Source organism: Eptatretus burgeri, chromosome 14 (assembly GCF_056783735.1).
Source record: "Eptatretus burgeri isolate ZD-2024b chromosome 14, Ebu_testis_v1, whole genome shotgun sequence".
NCBI lineage: Eukaryota > Metazoa > Chordata > Myxini > Myxiniformes > Myxinidae > Eptatretus > Eptatretus burgeri.
Window position 1 is genome coordinate 1,906,564 of NC_140974.1, and position 27,500 is coordinate 1,934,063.

Here is a 27,500-nt window from a genome sequence, read left to right on the forward strand (position 1 = left end):
TCCTGAGCAGATCTTTCCTGCTTGGATAGGAAGGTACGAGATGGCATACTCTTCCAGAATAATCTCGTCTTGGCGTTAAAAACCTGCTCCGGCATAAATCCCTTCACCTCGATTACGTCGATACACTGCAGTGGGTAGTTTTTCATAGCATCATGGCTTGCCGTTGCTGCTTCCCTGACTAATTTTAATTAGAAATGAACAGGGTAGAACCAACATTATAAATATATGTGGAAAAATTACGGGCCCAGACCGGGAATCGAACCCAGATCCTCTGGCAAACCATACCAGTGCTCTGCCATCTGAGCTATCTGGGTGACCCAGCGGCTGAGCAACGCACTTCTTCCATATATGCAAGTGCCGCTCTCTTTCCCCCACTGCTTCCGGAGCACTTGCTGCCAACCATTGGAGCAGCGAGGGCCTGCTCACAAGAGGGTTCTTTTTACATGATGGGAGGCCAAATCGTAGTTTTTAATTTCTTAAACCAGCCCATGTTGACGTGGAACTTGTGGGTCACCGTGGTTTACCTGGATTCTTTGGCCCAGGGTGCCTTGTAGAAACATTGGTAAATCTGCAATTTCTCCCATATCATCGGTCCACTCAAAGGCACTTTTTCCGTGTTTGGTCCAAACATGAAGCGCTTTTACCCATCCTTTCAATATGAGGTTCACAGGACTGGAATGAGAAATTTTTCGTTTTGCGGAGCGCTTGCGGTAACACTTGCACATATATTACTCACTTTTACGGCTATACCGCACAGTTGATTCATTGATCCTGTAATGGCAGCCCACAGATGCCGCACTTTCACTTCTTGCCAACCTATCGAACAACTCCATTTTTTTCGTACAACGTTATAACCTTTCTCTGCCTTTTGGCACAACTAATTTTGTCCATCATTTTACATTTGCGCAGCATTTAAAATGCTGCAGAGAAACAATAAAAGGCTCGTAATGGGAGGTAATCATACTGCAGATGCAAACGATGACACATCTCAGCTCAAAAACCGCGATTGGCTGAAATGAAATCCTGTGATAACGAAATCTGAACACAATAGGTTACCCACGATATTCAAACCCACAATATTTGAGGGTTTACTGTTAGAGTGTGTGTGTGTGTGTGTGTGTGTGTGTGTGTGTGTGTGTGTGTGTGTGTGTGTGTGTGTGTGTGTGTGTGTGTGTGTGAGATCACTATATGGCTCCAAACTGTGAGTGTAAGCGCCAGGATCGTGTCCCATACAGCCCTTGCTGCACATCCTGGGAGCGATAAGCCCCAGCTGCCACGCAGGAATATTATCTTTCGCTCAACTACACATACCTGGAGCCATTAATTGAATGCAGTCGGGATCAGTAATGTTGTGAAACCCGTTTAATGACCTATGCCGAATGCCGTTAAGTCACTGTCACGACGCAGAGCCATGTCTGCAGCTCCTGGAAAAAAGCATCTCGCAAAACAAATTACAATCTTGTTAAATGTAATAACATGTCAGAAGCTGTCACAAGTAAATGAAAATTGCAGTCACTGACCGGTTTCGCCCTCATTAGAGCATCATCAGGGTAAGATAGCAAGTTTCCATCCACTTGTGACTGAAACCTTCAGTTATATACCAATCATTATATGGCTCCAAACCATCAGTGGTGAGCGATAGGATCATGTCCCATATAGGGAACAATCGTCTGAGTGGCAGATAGATAGTTCTGTGCGGATTATGTGATTTTTTTTTTTTTCCGTGTGAGTCATAATCCGCTGTGATGCTCACCATACCAGTCAGGAGGTGTGTCTGATGTATAAACTACGAATGTGATCATCATTGGTTAGATATTTTTCGGCATTCCATCCTGATGAGGGCAAACAAGCCCGAAATCTGGATCGGTGGCTCCGTTTGATGTTTAGCTGATGTTGACCATGTAATCTTTGTTTGGCAGTCGCCGGGCCGAGGTCCTGGGTTGGAGATGATGCTTTGGTGTAGGACTGTGTCCAATGGAGATCGGGGGAGTGCTCGTCACACTCCACATGTTTTTATATACATACATACATACGTTTACGGGTTCCACATATTCGCAGTTGTTAATTTGTGACATGCTCCGACATTCACAGGAAATTGCCCCGCGTATTCGCGGCTATTTGTTTAAAAAAAAAAAACAAATTTCACGAGCATAGCACAGTTCTAAAACATATCTTCCAGGAGCCATACACAAAGCAGCTGGATGTACGTATGGTACAGTACTGTACGTACGTGTCATTCTCTGAAAAGTGGCCAATTTCTTGTAACTACATTATAATCGATAATCTTCTACCCATTGCCCACAAAATAAGTAAAATATCAATCAAAAACACATTTTGAACAACACCTGAACCCATTTAGTTACTTTATTATGAGTCACTTCCATGAATTTTGGATATTTCGATCAGACATATTATATAATGACTAAAAATCACATGTAACCATTGATTACTCGGGATTTACATCGTCTCTAGAAATATTATTTTTTACTTAATTGAAATAGGGATTACACCGGAAAGTAGCTTGGGTCCCATATTGTACGCAATACCTGAACTTATTGAAAAAAAACACCGCCAGTCCCTCAGATCGCCAATGATTCCCTTGTAACCCCACAGCGTAATTTGATTACACACCGTAACGATCAGACATTTAGACCGGTCTCCAGCCTGCTGATGACGTCACATGTAGACGTCACATGACGAGAAAGTGAGCATCGCCGCCATTTTTCACTCGGACTGGGTTTTTTTCCTGCCGCACAATACGGCAAATATATACACAGTCGAGGTGAGTTCGATGATGGCATTGCGTTTTTTTATTCTGGTTCCACACCGTAACGGTATTTATGAAGAAACTATCAATGCTATTCTGACAGAAATGTGGTAAATAAGCGTTTAATTGGTTCCATTTTGACACTTCTTTTTTTCATCTAGTTTAGTGTCGCCCTCTAGTGTCAGGTAGCCGAAACGTTAATAATCTTCCACACCGCAACGTATGTCGCGTTATCGGGTGGAAAGCATTCGTTACGGGGTGGAAATACGACTTTTGAAATGATTTATCTGCATATCAGTTACATTTTTTTTTTAACGTATTTCAATTACAAGTCAATGAGATTCATAATAAAATGTTTCAACTCGTGAACAAGCAGAGTAGATTTTTAATGTAACCCAGAAAATTCTGAACAAATGAATTTGCCTGTTACGGTGCGGAAACGTGCCAAATTGGTTGTGTGCCATGAGCATTTCTCGCCGCGCCTCAGTTTCAGTTAGACAGTAGCAGGAGTTATTATGAGCGCTTCTGACGGTAGAGATGAAATATGTATTCATATTTAGATTTTTTTTCATATTTTAGAGCAGAGGTGAGTTCATATTTTTGTTCCCGTTTCCAGGATGGTACGTCCTATCCACACCATAACATATAAAAATCTATAATCTACAAAAATGTGGATAAATCAATGATTAAGTGTATGTCTTCATTTATTATATGCTATCAATCACCGGAAACAATGTGTTGAGTTGAAAAAAAAATGATAATTTTGGACATTTCATTTTATTCATTGCAATTCTATGCTTATTGGCCACTTTTCGGAGAATGACCCGACACGCAAAAAAACATTTTCCACGAGCCGTGAACATGACCTGCTTCCTGTACATGTATTGCAGCTTCTCGGGATAAACATAGTTTCGTGGGACGTCTTGCCAATGTAACACATCATTCCCCGCAACGCCATCCCATGTGAGTTACTTACAGAATGAAAACATGAACATCATCTATTGATGTATCCAGTAATTACCAGTCACCACATATAGACATCACACAATGGAAACGTTCAGCGCATCTGAGTGTAAATCACCATCTTGCTACAAACAGCGCCATCTGAGCTGTTACATTTTTAAAATGCTCAGCATGATCTTCCTGCAGATAGGAAAGATGTCATATCCTGTGAGTTAAAGAATTATTGAAATTATTGAAATAAATGGAAACATTCAGCATATCTATTAGTGTAATTATCAGCATCATGAACCAGGAATCGCCGCTAACCAATAATGTTATCCCCCTCGTCTCCATTGTAGCAATGACAAAACACTCGTAAATTTTACCCCAAAATTCGTGGATTTTCGTATATTTCCACATTTTCCTGCATTTTCGTGGCATTTTCCCCGACATTCACAGATCAGGAAATCCCCAGAACCTGTCGTTCCATTTCCTATTGAAACGATGACCCCACATTCGCGGTTTCAACATTCACGGGATTTTCCCGGAACTTATCCCCCGCGAATGTCGGAGTCCTGTGTGTGTGTGTGTGTGTGTGTGTGTGTGTGTGTGTGTGTGTGTGTGTGTGTGTGTGTGTGTGTGTGTGCGCGCGCGCACATAATATATGTATATTTATATTGTTTTACCTCCACCACCAAAGGTGAAGGAGGTTATGTTTTCACCCTTTTCTGTCTGTTTGTTTGTGTGCAGGATATCTCAAAAGTTGTGGACAGGTTGGGGGTGTGACAAGGACGAACTGATTAGATTTTGGTGAAGATCCAAATCCGGATCTGGATATGAGAATTATTTAATTTTTTAAGTGATTCCTCACCATTGAGATGACGACCATAAATGAGAGGACCATCATGCTGGAACTTACAGCATGATATTTCAAACATGTATTGGGCCCGATATGTTCTTGTGGATCAGGCATTACATGGCGGAGGTTTGCGCTCTACCGATTGCCCTTCTAGTTTGTTTTGTTCTGCTGGATCATTCACCGAGTGTCTTCCTAATGTTTGTGCAACAAACAGGTTGAAGTGGAGAATTTCATTCTGCTAATGGCAGCAGAATTTTCATCCCGTAAAGAACAGCTGGTTTTCCTTATCAACAACTATGACATGATGCTCATCGTACTCATGGTACAATCAGACCTCCTCTTACAGCAGCAACCTCATTTTACTTTGGCAATGGTGCCCTCCCAATAATGCTCCTCGTCTGGTGTTTAGTTTTTGTGCATGAATGTCTTTGTGGTCTTGGTGGGTGATGCAGGAACGGGCAGCTGAGGACAGCAAGGAGGTGGAAGGGTTCCAGCAGCTGCTTAATGCTCGAACGCAGGTGAACTAACGTGACGTGGAGAAGATTGCCCATTTGTTTTATCCCTCCCCCATTCTAATGTGGATCATGTGGCTTCAATACTGTGACGCATTAGGAGTTTGTGGAAGAGCTGCTGGCCCCACCATTTGGAGGAATGGTCGCCTTTGTGAAGGACACAGAGTCTTACCTGGAGAAGGGGCAACTGGACAAGCTGCGGCAGAGTGAGAGTGAGTGTTTGTATGCGTGGCAATTTAGCAGGACTAGTCTGACTTGGTTTGGCTTCCTCAGATTCGCTTTTTCATGTCAATCTAGTATTGGTGGTGAAATTAATGTATTTGTCATCGTACAAGAGTTGAGTTGAACCATGCCAGTGATATAAATATTCAGTTCATTAAAAGGAAGCGTGATGATAGTGATCTGATCTTGCATCATTTCCTCCTTGGCCCATCAAGTCAAACCACTTGCCCCAATTCCGAGCTCGTGGCCTTACAACTTCTGCACAGTTCAGTTCTGCTTGGCAGTTGTGCAATGTGAAATGGCTTGAATGTGTGAACTGAATCGAGTTTGAGCATTGGAATATCCGATCATCATTTGCTAATAAACATGTGACTGCATGCACCCTGGTACAATGCATTAGTAATTATGAGAAATTATATTTGTAACTATAAAGGAAGTACCATTGTCTTCGATTGCAGGTCAAGTCGTTCCACTGGTGAGAGGTTTTGCTGCCACGTGGAAGCAAGCCATCGAGAGCATCAGTGAGGATGTGATGCGCTCTTTTACGAACTTCAAAAATGGAACTGGCATCATCCAGGTACTGAAGGCAAAGGCTGTTAATGGTGAAAGAATAACTAAGATATCAACTCATTCCTGGTGACACTGTGTACCTGTAAACCTTCACTTCCCCTCACCCACCATAGGCTGCTTTGACCCAACTGATCCAGTACTACCATCGTTTCCAGAAGGTCTTGGCACAGCCACCTTTCAAGGCACTGCCAATTCGTGGAGAGCTTATTAACATTCACCACCTCATGGTGGAAGTGAAGAAACACCGACCTAACTTCTAACAAAGGCCAATGGTGGCTGAGCTATCGTTCCGCTAAGTAGCAATGGTCCTTGCCATTGAATGTTTGCATTTGATATTGCATAATGGAGGAGGAGGAGGAGGAAGATGAAGACAAAGAAGAAGAAGAGTAAATGGTGGCGCACGTCCATTGTTTTTTGCACATTCACGCATACCATGCTCGGTACCATCTATTTAGAGAATGATTCATTTCGCTTGGACTGAGAGAGAATTTTTCCTTAAAGGTGTGTAATTCTTACAGGTAAATGTATTTTCATGCCTCTGCTGCGGAAGGTGCCGAATGCATAACGTTTTCAGGTCGTGTGTCTGTGCCTGTTGATTTTGTTACCACAATAACTTGAGCCACTGATAGGATTTTCATCAAACTTGGTACAAAGGTTATTATGATGCAAAGATGAACTGATTCGATTTTTGAGTCAAAGGTCATTAGATCAAAGGTCAGGTCATGAGATGATCTTTATCTGAAAGCAGATTTTCATGACTGCAATAAATTGTCACTGGTCAGACTTTGTGTCCAACGAGCGGTTGTTGAGAGAGACTCAAATGAGATTTGTTACCTGCATAGTCCGTGAGCGTCAGCTGCGGCTGTACGGACATTTGGCTCGTTTTCCTGACGCTGATCCTGCTCACCAGATTCTCTCAGCGAGGGAGTCTCGTGAGTGGAGGAGGTCAATGGGCCGACCACGTGCCTCATGGTTGCAGCAGGTTGATCGGCATCTCATGAGGATGGGCCAGGTGACCAGACGGAGGACCCTGGAGTACCGGCGGAAAGTGGACGCAGCGACGCGCTGCTCCGGCGCATGCTCCCATACCTGACCTGACCTGAATAACTTGTGAATTGCTGAAGGGATTTTGACAAAATATGGCAAAACCTTGGACTGTAATATAAAGATGACCTGCTTAAATTGTGGGTTCAAAAGGTCAATGGCCTCATGTCAAGCATCCTTTAATTGACCTCTGCTGCCGAAGGCTCTGGAGGCATTTTGATGTTTGTTTGTTTGTTTGTTTTCGTGTTCGTCCATCCATCCCATCCTTCTGCATCCGTGCATGATGATTTTGTTACTGCGATAACTTGTAAACCACTGAAGGGATTTTTCTTACCACACTTGGTGCAAGTATGTACTATGAGGCTAAGGTGAACTGATGCAATTTTGGGGTCAAAGGTTATGTGACCTGTCAATTAAAGTAGCAGAATTTCATTGCTGCGATAACTTGTGAACTGCTGAAGGGATTTTGACCAAACTTGGCAGAACCTTGGATTGTAATACGGAGATGAACTGATTAAATTTTTTGGTTAAAAAGGTCAAACACCTTGGGTGAAGTGCCCTTTAATTGACCTCCGCTACAGGAGGCATTACCACCTGCACCGAAGGTGGATGGAGGTTATGTATTCACCCATTTGTTTGTTTTTGTATCGTACAGGAGCGGAGTTCAACTGTGCCAGTGATCTCTATATTTAATTAACTACAGTGAAACATGATGAAAGTGATCTGATCTTGCTTTTTCTCTCTCTCTATCAGCTGACACCTTGAATTGGGATGAAGATAAGAGTAACGGTGGGTTGATGTCTAACGTGGATGGAGGCATGCATATCCATCCACACATTTGTATCAAATTATACTTTTCTAGTTGATATTTGTTCAGGGAAAGTTTTTTTTTATGCTTTCACTTTTGTTGTGAAAATTTTGTGTCTGTGTCTGTCTGTGTACGGTTGGGTAGAGGTGAGATCGACCCATTTATGGTCGAAGTGAACCTCAGGTCATAATTATTGGGATTATAAGTGGAGATGTTTCTCACCTCCACAGTATACTGAGCCAAGGATGACATTATTCATCCATTCTTGTATTTGCTCTCATTCATTTTTCTTCCCCTCTTCAGAGGGTTGAGGTGTACATAACGACCGAGTTGTACCTGAAGACCAAGTTATAAACCAACCACGTTGCTTTCTTGTTACTTTTAAATCATCATATGATTTCCTACATATGCTGTCTCAAGCATTTTTGTTCGTTTTTAAAAATTTATTTGGGGGGGGGGTAGGGTGGGATACGTGTACCATCAGGTTGGGAGGTTTATACATTCAAGAGGGGTGGGAGTAGACTGGGTTTGGGGAGGTGAGTGTCACCTTTTGCTCAAGGTACAGGCTGAGCTTAGACGAATGGAAAACGAGGGTGTCATCCATCGAGTGACGGAGCCAACTCCGCGGTGCGCCCCCATGGTGCTAGTTCTCAATAAGAGTGGTGACATGCATATTTGTGTTTACTTGAAACAACTGAACAAAACAGTTTGTGAGAAGTTTCAAAAGCCTCCAATGAATGAGATACTTCCCAAACTGGCTGGTGCTCCTGGTTTTATTTTTTTTTGAATCAAAACTAGACGCTTCGAGTGGGTTTTGGTCGGTTCCACTCCATCCTGATTCATGCAACCACACGTCGTCGTGTACAAGGTGAGTGCTATGCTGTATCAAACCCTGCCCCAGAGTTCCTCAACAACTTTCAAGACATCACACATAGTACACACACGACAATCCTAATGCTGCACACCCCCTCAGCGACCTGACCGGTTTCATCACTTGTTGGCGAATCATCAGCCATAGGGTAGACAGCAATGCATACCGATTCAGCTCCCAAGCAAGCATCATATGCAAACGTCAAAAGCAGTGAAAATATCAATAAAGCCCACCTGTGAATGGAGGGAACAGTCAATCAGGTGTCACCCAATCATTAGGTTTGTTACTTACAAAATCTAAAGATTTCGTAAGGATATTGATGACTTCCGTCATCTGTTTGTTTGTAGGCACGATAACTCGAGAACGGAAGAAGCGACCAATGTCAAATTACACCACGTGATTCAGGAGGGTGATGGTTAGTGCTGATTAGATTTTGGTCAAAAGTCAAGGTCACAGTGAGGTCAAACATCCAAAACATTCGATTTTTGATGGTTTGGTACAGAATCATCGTAGAAACTTAGGGTTTGTGTCGCTACCTTCTCTCGAGACAGCTTTTATTAGACAAGGTCAGAGGTCAAGTTGACGATTTTGTAAGTACCAGTCTATGACTGCTTGTCTTGTTTGTTGGTATGCAGGATATCTCAAAAAGGTGTGCACGGATGCGGATGAAACTTGGTGGACAGGTTCGGTGTGTGGCCACGATGAATTGATTCGATTTTGGTGAAGATCCAGATCTGGATATGAGAATTATTTAATTTTTTAAAATGATTTTTCACCATTGAGAAATTGGGTTGAAAACACGATGTGAGTAGGGTGAATATACTGGTTCTAGCTCACTTTTCCCCATGTAAATGAATGGGGGATTTTCAGCGATTCCCTTTTTTTTTCCCTAAAAATAAACCCCCTTTTTATCCGTTTTTCCCTGCTGTGCATGGGTTTGGCTTTTTGTGAGGCAATGTTTTATGGTCGGATGCCCTTCCTGGACGCCTCTTACAACACAGGGATATGGTACACCTATTCTAACCGGGGCATACACCGGGACCAGTATACTGGTACTCATTTCGCCGACCTCGGAAGGATGACAGGCTGAGTCAACCCCCTGGTGTTAATTCAGCAGCTGAGCGGGATTCGAACTCGGGACACTGGGATCCCAAGCCGCCACCCTAACCACTAAGCCAACACCAGGCTTTGTATATATATAACCAGGCTATCCCAAGGTATATTTATTTGTCTCCCCTTTAACCTGGAGGTTGATCAGCTCACTCATTGAACCTATAAAGATTTGTTCATTCTCAAATTCCTTCAATAGTTTAATTTTCTTTGCACAATAATCCCCATCTAAAATATTGACAAACAAAACATTTGAATCTTTATATTTTTTAAGATACCCCTTTTTGTGCCATTCTGAAATGATAAACTTCTCTTAATGCTCTTGTTTGACCACCTCCTGAGCCACATATCATTTTGAGATTATAGTAAATTGTTTTTTCATTGTTCAATTGATAACCATCAAAGTTTTCAGTCCATTCAAGGATATTCATTTTTTCTTTACATCCTCTAACTTACTACTTTTTAAATTGATTCGCTTATTTGTTTTATTTACCTTTGTTTTAGTTATTTTTTCAATAAGACTTATTTGATATTTTCACATTCATTATGTTTTCCATTTATATACCAAGACTGAGATTTTCTCCACTCTTTAGTTTGATTAATACTTGGTTTAACCATTTATATATTGTGAAAAAAGCATGGTGTAGCCCTTAAAAAACCCTAACCCTTCTTCCCATCGTTAAAACGCATAATCTATTTTATACACTCTATCATACAATATCCATATGGAACACAATCTATTCCATTATCTAAAATAAATCTCTTATCATCAAAGGCTCCTAATGCCTTTTTATTTACTTCTTCACTATATATGTTATGTTTATAACTTCTTATTGTATTCATTTTCCTGTATTCTTCTTTCTTATTCATCAAACAATTATAATAATTTCTAAAAGTTATTGATTTCTTTATTACATATTTCTTTATTCCCTTTAACCTCTTATCAATCTGATCACCATACTTATAAGCATATGCCTTTGCTCTCAATCCAATAAACTCACTCATTACTTTTCCACCCAACTCATCCTTAAACTTACCAATAACCTTTTCATTCTTTTTGGAAAATAACTCACTCTTCTTGCTGAAATTACTTGTATCATACACTCCAATATTTTTCTTCATATCTTCATAAACATCATCAGTTTTTATATCTAGGATAAAACTATCAGTGTCCATATACAACAATGAAACATTTTCACCATACTCTTTCTTTAAGTCATTATACAAATAATCATACATCAATATCTTTGATAAATCAAGAACTGCTGTTCCAATATAAATTGGTTTATCCATTACAATACTTTCCTTTTTCATATGAATTGCAGAAAAGTTCTCTGAAAAAACCTCTTCTCTATCAAAACTGGGTTTATTTATCAATCTCGACTCTTCTTTCCAAGATGTTGCGAATCTAATGTTTTGCCTGTTTCTAACATTTTCCATAGTCTTTCCAAATACAGCATTATTCATTAATTTATAAAAGTCCCCTTCAAATTTTACTTTTGTATTTGCTCTCATATCTGTATTGAATTGAATATACTTTTTCACCCAAGGACTTTGTTTAAATTTTAAAACTCTATGAATTTTAGCTACTCTCAATCCTTCTCTCAAAAACTGTTTTAAGCTTCTCTGATGTAAAAACATATCCCTCTTTATCATAGAATGTTGTTAATAACTTTTCTGTTGATTTGCCTTTAATATTAAAACTTTTATGATAATCACTGAACCATTCTTTCTTTGGGGTTTCTTTCTCACATGCAAAAGGAAGGTCTTTATGCTTATTATGAAGAACACTCGGGTACCTCAAATCAACTTCAAAATAATAACCTTCTTCTTCGTCATTCAATTCCTCTTGAGAAGAAATAACAATATTCATCAAAGCCTTTTCATAATCCTTTTCTTCCACCCACTCTAATTTACCATAAGGTAGAGATTGAGACATTGCCCATCCATACAAATTATTAGCATCCAAAATACATCAAATAATTACTATCTTTTTCACTATCATAATTTGGAAGATATTTATTATTTGCTTTAGCATATCTTTTTGAACATACTTGTGATATTCCACCTCTCTTGGACTTCTCAATCATCAAAAGCATATCCACATCACTGATTAAATCTATATCTTGTTTTGTCATTTTCAACATTGCACTCCAAGCTAAACCAGGAGCTGTGAAATAGTGGGCAGGGTCTAATCCATAACAATTTTTATTATGACAGAGTGTTCTAAAAGCCTCAAACACATCAGCTAACAATAAAACATCTGTTTTTAGATATAAATCGTGATATTCTCCAAGGTTCTTTATCTTAAATAATTTCCATATTTCTTGTGCGTGTTTATATTCCTTATCACTTATCTCTTCTTCATAAAGGTTATTATAGAAACTTTCTTTTGATGGAAGTTGTGTTTCTTTAAATCTCATAAATGAATCCATATAATCATAAGGATAAATTCCCTTACTTGTAAGAATTTTCTCTTTACTTTGAATTTCATTCCTTGTTTGAATTTCCTCTCTCGTAAGAATTCCTTCTTTAATCAGAATTTCATCTTTAGTTAGAATTTCATTCATTGTTCGAATTTTCTTTATGATTAGAATTTCATCTTCAGTTAGAATTTCTTCATTAATTACAGTTTCCTCTTTACTTTGAATTCTCTCTTTAATCTGAATTTCCTCTTTAGTGAGAATTTCCTCTTTTGGAAAGAATGAATTAAGATTTGGAAAAGAGTCCGTGGAGCTTAGATTTGATGCGAGGTAGGCTAGTGGTGTTCCCATAAACTTGTAAGAATCTAGAAACCTAATACGAGTTAAAGGTTTTGTGAATATCATTTTTGAAAATGAAATATACTTTTGACTTGTGTTTGTTATGGCAGAAATATTCCCTGGTGTTTTTGAAAGTTCATTTATAAATAGATGTGTATCATAGTTGGCGCTGTTGTGAAGAAAGACTGGAATAAAAGAAGGTAATTTATAATTAAGATTACAACAGGAATGAGCGGGACCTCTATATTTACCAGTAAGATGACAATGGTCTCTAACTTTAGACTCCTTAATTCCCCCTCACAAATATGACAGATATTGTTCATTCTAAATTCTAATTTTTCTTCTTTGGTTAATTTCATCGGTTCATTTGTTTCTTTCATTAATTTAGTGAGTCTTATACAATCCTTTTCTAATCGTTTTACAAACTCTTGTGAAGCATTTTTTCCACGATAATGTTCAAGTTTGTTATACTTTTCTCCAACAGATGATTTGATATAATAACAGAAACCACAAGGAATATGTTTTTGATATTTATTTGTATATGGTTCTTTTGGATTAGGAGAAGCAGTATTTATCTTTTAAGGATACACTCAAATCAGCGTATATCACAAATGGGTGCATGATAGATTTATTATAATCTTCAAAAGAAATCTTTTCACCAGGTTTAGGCATTGTAATTACAGCTGATTTATGATTACTACAATATTTTGAATGTTGTTCTAATCGTTCTTTTGTATGAAATGAATTAAGACATAAACTTACAAGGATATATTTTGTTTGCTGTTCTGAATACCTGAGAAGAGATTAATCTTGATAAATTATTGATGTATGTGTAATGTGAATTCTTTCCAACACTAAAATATAAAAGATCAATGTGTGTTTCTTCATTTTTATAGTTGTTTGAAATTTTTAATATTTGAACTTTGTTTGTATCCGTTAATCCATATACATTAATAGAAAGATTATTCTTTTCTCAAATTTAGGAATATCTGTTAGTGGCATTGGGAATTTAAAATCTTTAATGTCCAAGGTATTCTCATATTTCATATATTGTTTTACTCTTTCTGAATTACATTTTGGTGGATGTAAGTGAGCAAGAACAGACCAGAGAAAACATTTATTATCATTGTTCTTAATATTAACAACTGCCTTCTTTAGTTTTATTTCTTTTGGTAATTCAATATAAGAAGAAGCTTTAAGAGGGTTTGATTTTAGAATGTGTATATCTAAAAGATGATTTTTTTAATATTGAATCCACTTCCTACCACTGTATTATCAACATCCTCCTCTTGTCTTGATAGTTCTTCATAAACCCCACTATTCAAAAAATCTTGAAATGATGTTATAAAATGAAGATCTGTTCTCATATAAGGAGTTTGTTCTTCATCTTGTCTTTTCATATTCATTTTCACTCCCATATAAAACTTTAAAGTTTTCATTTCTTTTAATGTCTTTTTAATAAATTTTTCAACATCGGGTTTCACTATTTCAATTGATTCAGCTATTGATGATGGACCGGGTTCTCCAAATTGAAAATCCTTATTTTTATATGCCCTTTAAATGCCCCATCAGTGTTTTCAATATAATAGTCTCCCTTTACTTTAAACTCATTTTTCTTGTGTTTTTGTGATTGAAGATGTTTATTATAACTACTCTTCAAAACATCCTTTGAACAGATATCACAATGTTTTCTTTCCAACTCAAGAGGAGATATTTTATGAAACAGATTAAATGTGTGTTTGTTGGTTCGGAGGTGTTTTCTATAATGTTTATATTCGTGATTACAAACATCGCAGTACGTTGTATTCACCATATTTATAGAATAAAACTTTGCTTAAACTAAAATTTTCTTGATGAAAATTTCGTTTGTTTTACAGGTGAATCTGTGCTTAAAACCATTTTATCCTCCAACTTTTTCACTTAATAAATACAATGTTTCAAGACACAAAAGACAAGTTTCAATCAATCTCTTCATCTGTTAAAGATACTGAGAAATATGTCAAGGATGTAAAATTGAACAAAGATAAATATAACAACTATTGGATAAAAACTATTATGGTAAATAATATGAGTTCTTCAATTTCCTTCAGTGGAAGGGCTTTAGTATACCTGGTAGAACATCAATTAAAGTATCTCTAACAAAAGTTTCTCCTCTCCTTCTAGTAATATATTCAAAACTAGAAAAAGCAATGAAACAAGAAAAAGTATCAAAGAACAAAAACCTTATGGATGAAGCTTTTAGAAAGAAAAGATAAGACCATCTGTAATATGCAAGGAGAAATTTGTATTTTTTTCAACAACCCTAAAGATGTAAATCCTGATGAAATAAAGGATGTTAATATATCAGGTGAAATGACATTTCGTTCAATAGTAGTTAACGATAATTTTAAAATTACCTTTAATATAAAAAATGTTGTCGTTGAATCTGATAATGAAAAAAAGTATATCGATATCGATGGTAATATACAACTGAAAGTATAGATGAATTTCAGTTTAAGTAAAGTTTTACTTTATAAATATGCTAGACTTTCCTGATTCTCCATATGACAAATTTGAGAATTGTCCTGCGTGTGAAAGACGGGATTAAACACAGAGTCAAAAGCCTATAAACAATGTATATTCTGTGATTATCTTCTAATTAATGATAATAAAAAATATAAAAGGAAAATAATTCTTTTTTTAGATTTACACCAAAAAATGAATTACTTTACAAGATTGATTAGAGAAATGAATGTAAAGTATGAGGATGATAACACACCTTTCCTTACAAGGGAAGAAACTGAACGTATAAGAGAAATGTTCAAAGGATTGTTGTTGTATATTATTCATGGATGTAATTTTCAGGGAAATATCAACACAAGATATTGTATAAATAAAATAATGGATTATCTTGAAATTAAACCTGAACTTAGGATAAAATATAGAGTTTCTAAAAAAGCCAATAATAAATTAAATAACCTGTTTTTCAAATATATAAATGAATGATTTTTTACCTATTTGGGAAAATAAGATAAAATTTAACAACCATAAAAATCTCCCAAATTCATTAAGATGTCTCATAGTTGGTTCAAGTGGATGTGGAAAAACCTGCTTACTTTTAAAAATGCTCCTCACTCCCAACTTTTTAGATTATGACAATTTAATAATTTTCACAAAGTCGAAGTTTTCAACCAGAGTATCAACTACTCTCACAAGGTTTTAATGCTGGTCTTCAAAAAGAAGATATAATCGGTTTATTTAAACGTCAAAAAAACCTAAATGATTATAACATTGAAGATATAATTCAACTATTTTGTGATACACAGAGATGTAAAAAGAAATCAAATCCTATAACTTGTATTCTTAGTGATAATACGGATGATATACCGTCTCCCCAAGATTTGGATAAATCAAAAAGAACCTCGTTATCTTTGATGATTGTGTTAATGAGAGAAACCAAACGGTAATGGACAGCTACTACACAAGAGGGAGACATTCTTCTTGTAATTGTATTTATCTTAGTCAATCGTACTTTCAACTTCCTCGTCGTTCCATCAGAAACAATGCTAATACTTTTATTTTATTCAAGTTAAATTCAATAGATATCAATAATTTTTGGAGAGATAATTGTTCTACATTATGTAGTAAAAAGAAATTTGAGGATTATATGAAGCACACGACTGAAAAATATAAATATATTGTTGTGAAACAAGATGAGATATTAAGGGATATATTTTTTGTTTTATAAACAATTACATATATAAATGACAACTATTATTATAAATCTTGTGGGTAAATCTGCTTCTGGAAAAAACTTTCATAAATCAAGGTTCTTGTGTAGTACAAATGAGAATATTGTAAATTTACTTAAAAAACACCCGTGATACGCATTGTATCAACAACAACTAGAGCAATAAGACCTGGAGAAGTAAAAAGGTGAAGATTATCACTATATTTCAGTGGAGGAACATATGCGATTGAGGAATGAAGGACAAATATTTGAGGAGGTTTCTCTTGGTACAACAAAATATTCACATTGTAAGAGTGAGTTAAAGAAACTAAAATCTGGTGGTGTTGGGATATTAGAAACTAATCCAGAAGGAACGAGACAAATTATTAAACATCTGAGTGGAGTGAAGATTTTATCATTCGGTTTTGATGTTGATGAAGAAACTCAACGCAAACGTATGAAAAGCAGAGATGCAAGTATTAGTGAAGAAGAAATTACAACTCGCATTAATGTTAATAAAGAATTTGATGAAATATTTAAAGAAAAGGATTTATTTGAACACATCTACTTGAATGATGAAGAAAAGGAAAATTTCCCTGTTGATCTTTACAATTCATTAAATGATATTTTACAATAAATAAATGGATGTAAAAGAAAGAGCAAGAAGATTTAAGGAACATCAAGAGTTGGTTTCAAAAGTTGTAAAACAACAGGAAGACATAAAGAAGAAACGCAGACAGAAACTAACGGGCGAAGAAGCATTTGAAAAAAAAACAAGAGAAATTTTTTAAACCACTTTTAAAAACTTCCCAAGAAAAAATGAAAGATGTTTCCACAGTTCCCACAGTAGAATATACTCCCAGAAAGCTCCAAATGTTGAAAGATTTCAGTCAAATGACGGAGGAAGAATTAGAGCATATTGGAGAATTAGAACATGATGAAGGTTTATTTCAACAACTGGAAGAGATTAATCAACCCCTGATTATATTGTGAATGCTGTTCAAAACAATGAATATTCAGCGGATTCAAAAACCAAAGCAGGACTCATTCCAACAGAACAACCAGCAATATTTCATCTTGTTCAAGAAAAGGTATTGATATTTAATGATGAATTAAGGTTCTTAAGTTCTGCTCAACCCCTGTTAAACTAACTCCGAGATTAATGTTTCTTCTCACAAAAGATGGAAGACAAGGTTCAACTGTGAAGGATGAATCAAAGTATATTGATAAACCATTGGATATGGAAAATAATGATGATAGAGTATATATTGATTTGCTGAACACTCTAAATTATAAGGTTATTCTTTCTGGTAAAAGTAGGAAGAATGAGAAGGAGAAACACATTATTCAGGCTTTAAGTATCCTTGGTTCAGGTGTTAGTTTTCTTCCAAATGACCCATCGCAATTAGTTAATAGACTGTTATTGTTGTTAGGCAGTCAGAAGGCTGGAAATAACAATTGTTTTAATGAAGCATCAGCCATTTTAGACCAGTTGATGAACATGAAAATAATTAATAAATATCAATATAAAGACATTTTATCTCATATTAAATAAGATGAGAAGCACAATCCTTAGTTTCAATTTCACAACAAGCGACCACACATCTTCATTCCCATACCCACTACAACTTGACACAACAAAAGAATATGAGGCATCTTTATTGTCCATGGAAACTTATAATACCTTATTTAATATAACTGATAAAAATGACAAGTTTAGTTATAATCCCGGAAGTGGATACAAACGATAACAGTCTCACCCGGAGCATATGAGATTTCTCAAATATCTTCCGAAATTGCTCGTCTTATGAAAGAACAGGGTGATGAACCAAAAAATATTGTTATAAACATTCAAAAACATACTTCAAAATCAACGATTAAAGTTAAAAATAACTACAAGGTTGATTTCACAATTGATAATTCATTTAGAGAGTTATTGGGTTTCTCCTCAAAAAAGATTGAAACTAATGGGACGTTTTACAGTGATGTCATTCAAATATCCTCAGGAATAAATTCGGTGTTAATTCACTGTGATTTGATTGATGGTGCTTATAATGATGGAAAAAAAACAAATACAATATTTTCATTCAGTGCATACTCAACCCCAATTGGTTATAAATTTAATATGGAACCTAAAAATTTGGTTTATCTACCTGTGTCAGGAAAAACCATACACAGAGTAAATTTTAGGATAACCGACCAAGATAATCGTGTGATTTCTTTTAATGGAGAAGTTATATCTATCAGAATTCACCTACGTGAAGTTTTCCAATAAATAAATACGATGGTTATTGTGAGGAAACACGAGTTGGGAAAATATAAAATAATTACAGGGGATGGGATGTTCCTTTCCCCATACTACAAGGGTGAAGGTATGTATCTTGGTAGAGGATACTATAAACCTAAGAGACAAAGGGGTGTTGGGCATCAATTTAGAGGAGATGGGATAATTGATACTCTCATGGGTATTGGTTCAACTATTCTTAAACATAAAGATCTAATTGGTTCAACTGCTTCTGCTGTGGGAAATGTTGCAGGTGCTGTAAAGAGTATAAAAGATGCCCAGAAGGAATCTCATAAATTACAAGCAATAAAAGAAATTAAGAAAGGCAAAACTCAGTTGTCCCCCAAGAACGACAGAAAATAATTCAAATACTTGGATCAGGGTTTCAAAAGTTTTAACATCTTTTTTTTCTAAATAAATACAAGTATGGAAGCAATTGATAGTATCTATGATTTGGATGATACTATTATTATCTCAAACTCCACTAAAAAAGAAGATTACTTCAAGGTAAATGCAATAACTGGAACAGACTGGAATACGAATGGTACAAAAAGTTTTGAAATAAATAATCAACAAACCTATTTGAATCTCTCCGAAAGTTTCTTGTTGTGTAAATTTAAATTCACTAAGGCTGGGAATAACACAAACGCTACACTTGTAAATGATTTCTTCTGGAAAATGTTTGATAGTGTGCGTTTGTATATTGGAACACAAGAAGTTGAAGCGGTTGATTATGTCTCTGCTGTATCTGAAATGATAAAATTTACACTCTATACATTCAGTGATAGAATGGGAAAAGGGTCTGTCGAAGGTTTTATTCCTGATATGTCAACGGGAACAAACACAGACCCTGGGTATACTCAAAGGAAAGGAATGTATAATGATGATACAAAAGCAGAAAATAGTTTTACTGTGGCAGTTCCTCTTAAAGGTATATTTGGATTTTGTGATCATGATAAAGTTCTGTATGGCCTCAAAATTAGATTTCAACTACAAAGGAATGATAATGAAAATCGATTGCTTTTTGGTGTTGGTAGTGCTTTTGGTGATCAGAATAAATTTGTAATTGAGGAAATGAGTTGGTATATCAGTGAATATACTCCTAATCTTAAAACAGAAGAGATGTTGAATCGAAGACTTAACTCAAAGAAACCACTCAGTGTATCATACCTCAAAAGAAGATGTCAACACGTTAAACTCAATCAAACTACTTACACGTGGAATTTGGGTGTTCTGGAAGGAAAGCCACGATATCTGTGGATCATTTTTAAAAAGCCAGATGGTGATACTGCGACTGATAAGAATAATGCATTGAGTGATAATGCTAAGGTGAAACAACTTCGCGTTTCTCTAGATGGAACATTTTACCCACGAGATAGATTGGAAATTAATTGGGAAAAAAATGATTTTGCTGAAGCATACAAGTCTTACCAAAAGGTGTGTGAAAGTAATGGAAATAAAGAACCTATTTTGGATATGACAGCATTTAAAAGTTTGTATACAATCTATGCGTTTGACCTGAGCGCTCAAAAGGAAACTATAAAGTCTAATCAGTGGATACTTCCCTATACATTGAAAGAGGAGAGAGTGAAGAAGTTGATACATATTGTTTGCTTTTGGAAGAAACAGAATTGCAGATTAATACAGATAATGGTGTGATGATTAGTCTCACATAATTTTTTGTTAAATAAATGAGTGGCAAAGTACCAACTGGGGTATATGTTAATCAAATCAATCTTCATAAACTATCATCTTGTGTTCAAAATCAAAAGCCTTGTACGATTAACGTTAATACAATTCAGAGAAAAGGAGCAGTAAGAATTGATGTTTTTCTCACAAGAGAACAGGTTAAAATCTTGAATGACACTGGCTCACTTAAAATTAAAATGACAAAACCAATGTTGAAAAAATATTCAATAAGAGAGACGAGTGGAGGATTTCTCCCATTTCTAATTCCTTTATTTGCTGGTTTAAGTGCGGTTGGAGCATTGACGGGTGGTATTTCAACAGCGGTGAAAACTGCCAACGAAAGGAAGGCTCAACTCCAGGCTCAAAAGAATTGGAAAGACATAACAAAGAGTTGGAGAAACAAATTAGTGGAAGTGGTGTAATTGTCGATTTTGCTGAAAAACTTGAAGGTCTGCCTGATAAAGCGAGATTGCTAGTTGGAGATATGCTTTCTTCTATAGCACAAGCAGGTGTAAAATTAACGAAAAGAGGTAATGGATTATATCTTTCTAATAAATAAATGAGCATTGATGAGTGGTTGAAAGAATTTGGAAAGAATACAACATCAAATTTACAACTTGTCAAATATTGTAAGAAATTAAAAATTCATAATGTGGTTATTTGTATGAGAGATGAATTAACAAATGTGCCGAAACATACAAAGAATATTATTATGAACTTAGAAGATAATAATGGGAACGGTTCTCATTGGGTTTGTATTTTTAATAGTCAAGACAAATATTATTTTGATAGTTTTGGTCTTCCACCACCTGTTGAAGTCATAAAATTCTTACAGAATGGTGTTTATCAAACATTTCAAGTCCAAGAATTAAATTCCAAGTGTTGTGGCCAATTATGCCTATATGTGTTATTTCAACTCAACAAAAATAAAAAATTTTATGATATTATTTTTAATCTAATATAAATGACTTATGTTGGTAAAGATGGTTCTATCTTTGGTGTATCTCAAGAACTGGATATTGATTTATCAAATTATTACACAAAGGCACAGGCTGAACGACATAAATATAATATAACCAAAAATATTAACATGAAAAATGCTTATAAATTAAAAAAATTATCCAAGCCCGACTGACGCGAATGACTTGGTGAGATTAAGCGATTTATCACAATATATATCCTTAAATAAAACAGCCGTGTATTCCAAAGATACAGAAGTGTTGATATTATCTCCAGGTCATACAGAATTCACAGTTCGAATTAAAATAAATTTTTATAAAGAAGGGCGTATCGTTTGTATGAGAATAGAACAATGGGGGTATGATATGAATGATTTAGGGTATAATTGGTCATTTAAAATTAACCTCGAAGACCTGGAACAATTAAATCAGTCTCGTAAGGAAGAATATTATCCACTTGGTATCGAGAATGAGTTTTGTGGGGCTACGATTAGTAAACAACAAATAAAAAGAATTTAATAAGGGTAAATATAATAATGGTTTTGCCCTTGTTTATCTCATGAAAACAGAAAAAACAGGATTATATATAATAAGTAAGGAAATACAAAATGATTTAACTATGGGAAGATGGGGAGGTGTTTCGTGCCATAATATTGTTCTAACATATATTTCTAATACATAAATGACAGCAAGAAGGCTTCAAGAAAATTATCATTTCTGTGTCCAAGCATACCTTCAAGAAAAGGGTATTCGGTATTTTAATAAATATGTTCTACAACATAAGAATGAGGTATTTTCAATAAAAGATTGGCATTATGCTGATGTTGATAAACCGACAACTTTAGATTTAATTAGAATGTTAAATAATGAAAAAAATTATAAAGTTAAGAAAAGGTAAGGCTCTTTTAGAAATTCAAAAGAAATTTTATTGGTTTCCTGTTGTAAAAAAATTATTTTCGATGCAGGAATAACAAGAAATCCTGATGAATATATGTATAATATTCTATGGGGTGTAAACGATTCAAGGATAGTAAGGGATGAGGAAGGAGTTGAAGAAGAGAGGGAAGAGGAGGAAAAGGAGAATGAGGAGAGGGAGAAGAAAGAGAAGGAGGAAAAAGAGAAGAGAGAGAAGGAGGAGAGGGAGAAGAAAGAGAAGGAGGAAAGAGAGAAGAGAGAGAAGGAGGAAAAGGAGAAGAGAGAGAGGGAGGAAAGAGAGAGAATGAATAAATATCAAAATATGGAAACCAGTGAGATTCAAAAAAGAATAGAGGTATTACAGAAAATAACTCAACCCACCGAGGAGGAAAACAAAGAATTGACAAGTCTATTTGCAATACTTTCGACAAGACTATTAGCATCGACAAGATATAGATTTTAATTCAAGTTTTTTCTTAAATAAATGGAGGAGAGAGTGAAGGCATTTCTAAGGATTCTTTATGTTTTAAAAATTAAGATTCAAATGTGCATGTTGGAAACTAAAAAGGTTTTTGCACTCTGCAGAAATTTTTCTCATAAATAAATGAGTTATTGTCTCAAATGTAAAAAGAAAACTAATACTAAAAATATTTCATATATTAAAAGTAAAAATAACAGGGTTATACAAAAAGGTATATGTTCGGTGTGTGGTTCAAAAAAAAATCAATTTATCTCCAAACACAAACTCGGAGGAGATATACAAAAGTTTTTATCAGGAAGTAAATTTACAACTACTGGAATACCAGGGGAATTACATCTTCCAGGTTATTCTTTCTGTGGTCCAGGCACAAACTTAGATAAAAGATTAGATGAGGCAGACAATCCTAAATCCTGGAGTAAACCAATCAATAGAGTTGATGAAGTGTGCATGAGACACGATATTGATTATGGGAATACCACAACGTTGGAAGAAAAGCATGAAGCCGATAGAGAAATGTTATATAATTTGTCTCTGATACAAAATCCAACCTTGAGAGAAAAAGTTGATAGGTTCATCGTGAAGAAGATGATTAGTGCTAAATTGAAACTTGGACTTGGAAATTCAAAAAACTTATAGGCTCTAATGATGCCATTAAGACTGAAGAGCAATTAGCTGATGAATTACATAAACCAATATTCACAAAGTTTCAGAGAAGGAAAGTTTATTCCAAGGAAGTTGATTATATCTGGTCTGCTGATTTGATTGAACTCAATAATGATAAGGGGTACAAGTATGCTTTAACCGTTATTGATTTGAGGAGTAGATATGCGTGGGTTGTCCCTTTAAAAACAAAACAGGTAATACTCTTATGTTAGCTTTTCAACAGATATTTAATAAAAGTAAGAGAAAACCTAAGAAATTGTGGACTGATGAGGGTAGAGAGTTTTATAACAAGACATTTATGAATTTTCTAAAAAATAACAGTATTACATTATACAGTACCTTTAATGAAGGGAAGGCAGTTGTTGTTGAACGTTTTAATCGTACCTTAAAAGAGAGACTATATAAAAAATTCACACAACTCGGTTCACAACAATGGTTATCTTTTATTCAGGATATTGTGGATAAGTATAATGACACGATTCACACGTCAACGAATATGAAGCCATCAGAAACATTTACAAAATTAAAATATGAAAAAGAGATTAATGTCAGAAAACCTAAGTTCAAAGTTGGTGATATCGTAAGAATATATAGGTGGAAATCTCATTTTGAAAAGGGTTTTACTGAACGATGGACGAAAAAAACTTTTTAAAATTGTTGATGTAATAGATACAGTTCCTTGGACTTATAAAATATATGATTTGGAAGGGGAAGAGATTTTAGGTTCATTTTATTCACAGGAATTACAAAAGACAAAGATAAATTGAAATTTTTTGACTCCGCCCCTTTTTGACTCCACCCACACAAGCCCCACCCACATAAACCCCTCCTACACAAACCCCACACAAACCCCACACAAGCTCCACACAACCTCCACACAAAAACTCCACACACACAAACCCCACACAAGCTCCACCCATATTCATCATATTCACATAATTAGTGATTAGTTAATTAGTTCCCCACACACACAACATGTTTATTTAATTAAAAAATTATCCACCCATCCACACAAGCTCCACTCATCCACCCATCCCCCATCTCTCCACCCATCCATTTATCCACATAAGCCTCATCCACATTCACCCCTCCCACACAAGCTCCACCCACATAAACCCCTGCCCATATAAACCCTGCCCACATAAACCCCTCCCACATAAGCCCTGCCTACACAAGCTCCACACAAAAACTCCACACACATAAACCCCTCCCACACAAGCTCCACCCACATAAACCCCCGCCCACACAAGCCCCACCCACACAAGCCCCACCCACACACACACACCCCGCCCACACAAGCCCCTCCCACACACACCCCACCACACAAGCCCCCACCGAAGCCCCGCCCACACAAGCCCGCCCACACAAGCCCCACCCCCCTCATCCCCCCTGTGCGCCCCCACCTTTGACCCACCACCTCCCTCATCCCCACCCCCACCCTTCCCACACACACACATGGGGAGGGGAGGGATGGGATGAGGGGGTGATGGGTCATTGAAGGGGGCGCACCTACCTCCCTTCATGTTTTGATCCTCTTCTTGTAATTCAGAATCAAGTAATTGTATACAAAACAAATATAATTTATTAATATTGAAAATATTAAATATTCATTTGCGAGAATGTATAATCTTTCCCAGCAATCTTCTCCAGATGTCTTGTGATTTCGAAACTCAGACACCATATTCTGTTTTGAAACAAAAAGTGGATAATAATTACATGGTAATATGAGTAAGCCTCGTTGACCACTGAATTAACACACCAGGAGGCCGACTCAGCCTGTCATCCTTTCAAGGTCAATAAAATTAATTCCAGTGTACTGACAAAACCGCGTTCAAACTAATAATGCAACCAACATTAGACGACATTCTAAAGAGAGAGTGATATTAATAATAATTCAGAAATATTTACCTCCAGAAAATCATGTGTTGTACAAGATTGCTTCAACAGCTGATGTTGTGCGATAGTGCTGAAAAAAAAAAAATAAGTCAAGGGTATAGATGAAGAGACAGACAGACAGGGAAAGCAACACACACACACACACACACACGCACACACGCACACACGCACACACGCACACACGCACACACGCACACACGCACACACGCACACACGCACGCACACACGCACACACACACACAGACACACATAGACACACGTGTCTCACCATTGGTTTAATTCATTCGAGATCAGAGACCAGTCATTATAAATCATTGATCTCTTCAATAAGAGCAGAGAGAGGTAGGTAGGAAGACAGACAGAGAGAGAGACACACACACACACACACACACACACACACGTGTCTCACCATTGGTTTAATTCCTTCGAGATGATAGGACGTGATAAGACTTCGTGCCACTCATTGAAAATGTCTTTCAATTCTCTTCTAAAATCATTGATCTCTTCAATAAGAGTATTAATTTCATGAACCACGTCGTGATACGTAAACTCAATTTCTTCCAATGCCCTGTCAGGGAAAAAAAAAATATATATATATATATATCAGAATTATCATGATTTAATTAATAATCATTTGCTTCATCGTTCAAAGAGAAAACCAAACAAACTTACCAACTCTGTAGTAAGCTTTTGCCTTCATCGGAAGAGAGATCATCCATGTCTCAGTTGTAAAAATGAAAATCCTGTCTGGCAGAAACTTTGTCTGGTGAATCACTTATAAGGCTACAATGAGAAAATTCCCTAAACATTGGGTGCGGCCACAGGAAATGACAGCTTGGAAAATAACTAGGCGGTTGTATGAATCATTTACAAAACATACTTAAAATGGTTTTGATTCAAATGTTTTCAGTTCGTGTTCTGAGATAAAATATAAACACGAGACCTTGTCTCACAGAATAGTTCCTATTTTTTCACAGCATGACTGTCTAAAACCACACAGCACGACCGTGTCAAAAAACACTTCCTCATTTTCACGGCATGAACTGAAAACATTTGAAACAAAACTTTTTTTATGGCGTGGTTTATACACAAAAATGATTTGCAACTCGGGCGGTGGTCAGATGAGATCATAAAGAGAAGTTTATCATTTCGTAATGGCACAAAAGGGGTATCTTAAAAAATATAAAGATTCAAATGTTTTGTTTGTCAATATTTTAGATGGGGATTATTGTGCAAAGAAAATTAAACTATTGAAGGAATTTGAGAATGAACAAATCTTTATAGGTTCAATGAGTGAGCTGATCAACCTCCAGGTTAAAGGGGAGACAAATAAATATACCTTGGGATAGCCTGGTTATATATATACAAAGCCTGGTGTTGGCTTAGTGGTTAGGGTGGCGGCTTGGGATCCCAGTGTCCCGAGTTCGAATCCCGCTCAGCTGCTGAATTAACACCAGGGGGTTGACTCAGCCTGTCATCCTTCCGAGGTCGGCGAAATGAGTACCAGTATACTGGTCCCGGTGTATGCCCCGGTTAGAATAAGTGTACCATATCCCTGTGTTGTAAGAGGCGTCCAGGAAGGGCATCCGACCATAAAACATTGCCTCACAAAAAGCCAAACCCCTGCACAGCAGGGAAAAATGGATAAAAAGGGGGTTTATTTTTAGGGGAAAAAAAAAAGGGAATCGCTGAAAATCCCCCATTCATTTACATGGGGAAAAGTGAGCTAGAACCAGTATATTCACCCTACTGATGTGGTTGTGTATAACACTATGTGGTGGTGTATAACACGATGATGTGGCTGTGTATAACACGATGTGGTTGTGTAAAACACGATGTGGTGGCGTGTAAGGCGATGTGGTTGCGTAAAACGCGATGTGGTGATGTGTAAGGCGATGTGGTTGCGTAAAACGCGATGTGGTGGCGTAAAACACGATGTGGTGGCGTAAAACGATGCGGTGGCGCATAAGACGATGCGGTGGCGTATAACACGGTGGTGGCGTAAAACACGATGTGGTGGTGTATAACAAGATGTGGTGGTGTAAAAGACGATGTGGTGTTGTAAAACACGATGTGGTGGTGTATAAGAGGATGTGGTGGTGTAAAACACGATTTGGTGGTGTATAACACGATGTGGTGGTGTATAACAGGATGTGGTGGTGTATAACAGGATGTGCGGTGTAAAACACGATGTGGTGGTGTAAAAGACGAAGAGGTGGTGTATTACAGGATGTGGTGGTGTTTAACAGGATGTGGTGGTGTATAACACGATGTGGTGGTGTATAACAGGATGTGGTGGTGTATAAGACGATGTGGCGGTGTATAACAGGATGTGGTGGTGTATAACAGGATGTGGTGGTGTAAAAGACGATGTGCTGGTGTATAACAGGATGTGGTGGTGTATAACAGGATGTGGTGGTGTAAAAGACGATGTGGT

At 36.6% G+C, this 27,500-nt stretch overlaps 2 protein-coding genes and 1 long non-coding RNA gene across 11 annotated transcripts in view; 2 read left to right on the plus strand and 1 right to left on the minus strand.

The window, feature by feature from the left end:
- The window catches only part of VPS52 (VPS52 subunit of GARP complex), a 64,554-nt gene extending 57,097 nt beyond the window's left edge, over nucleotides 1-7,457 (plus strand). The window contains exons 21-25 of the mRNA XM_085855694.1: nucleotides 4,783-4,890; nucleotides 5,021-5,086; nucleotides 5,181-5,292; nucleotides 5,761-5,879; nucleotides 5,986-7,457. Coding sequence (XP_085711820.1) covers nucleotides 4,783-4,890; nucleotides 5,021-5,086; nucleotides 5,181-5,292; nucleotides 5,761-5,879; nucleotides 5,986-6,132 — 552 coding nt within the window. The 3' untranslated portion in view covers nucleotides 6,133-7,457. The remainder of the gene's footprint in view (nucleotides 1-4,782; nucleotides 4,891-5,020; nucleotides 5,087-5,180; nucleotides 5,293-5,760; nucleotides 5,880-5,985) is intronic.
- A 770-nt stretch (nucleotides 7,458-8,227) lies between these two features.
- The window catches only part of LOC147012547 (uncharacterized), a 68,304-nt gene continuing 49,031 nt past the window's right edge, over nucleotides 8,228-27,500 (plus strand). For 3 of the 9 annotated variants that reach the window (XM_085855652.1, XM_085855655.1, XM_085855653.1), the window contains exon 1: nucleotides 26,849-27,500. This exon is cut by the window's right edge. The gene's annotated coding sequence lies outside the window, so the exon portion shown is untranslated. Of the gene's footprint in view, nucleotides 9,186-26,838 lie in introns of those variants that run through there. The other 6 variants (XM_085855656.1, XM_085855657.1, XM_085855659.1 and 3 more) reach the window with 5 other exon arrangements.
- On the minus strand, nucleotides 24,687-26,820 carry LOC147012548 (uncharacterized). The gene is made up of 3 exons (XR_015051400.1): nucleotides 25,473-26,820; nucleotides 25,076-25,133; nucleotides 24,687-24,851 (listed from the first exon to the last, which is right to left on the minus strand). It is a non-coding gene; the product is annotated as an uncharacterized LOC147012548 (long non-coding RNA).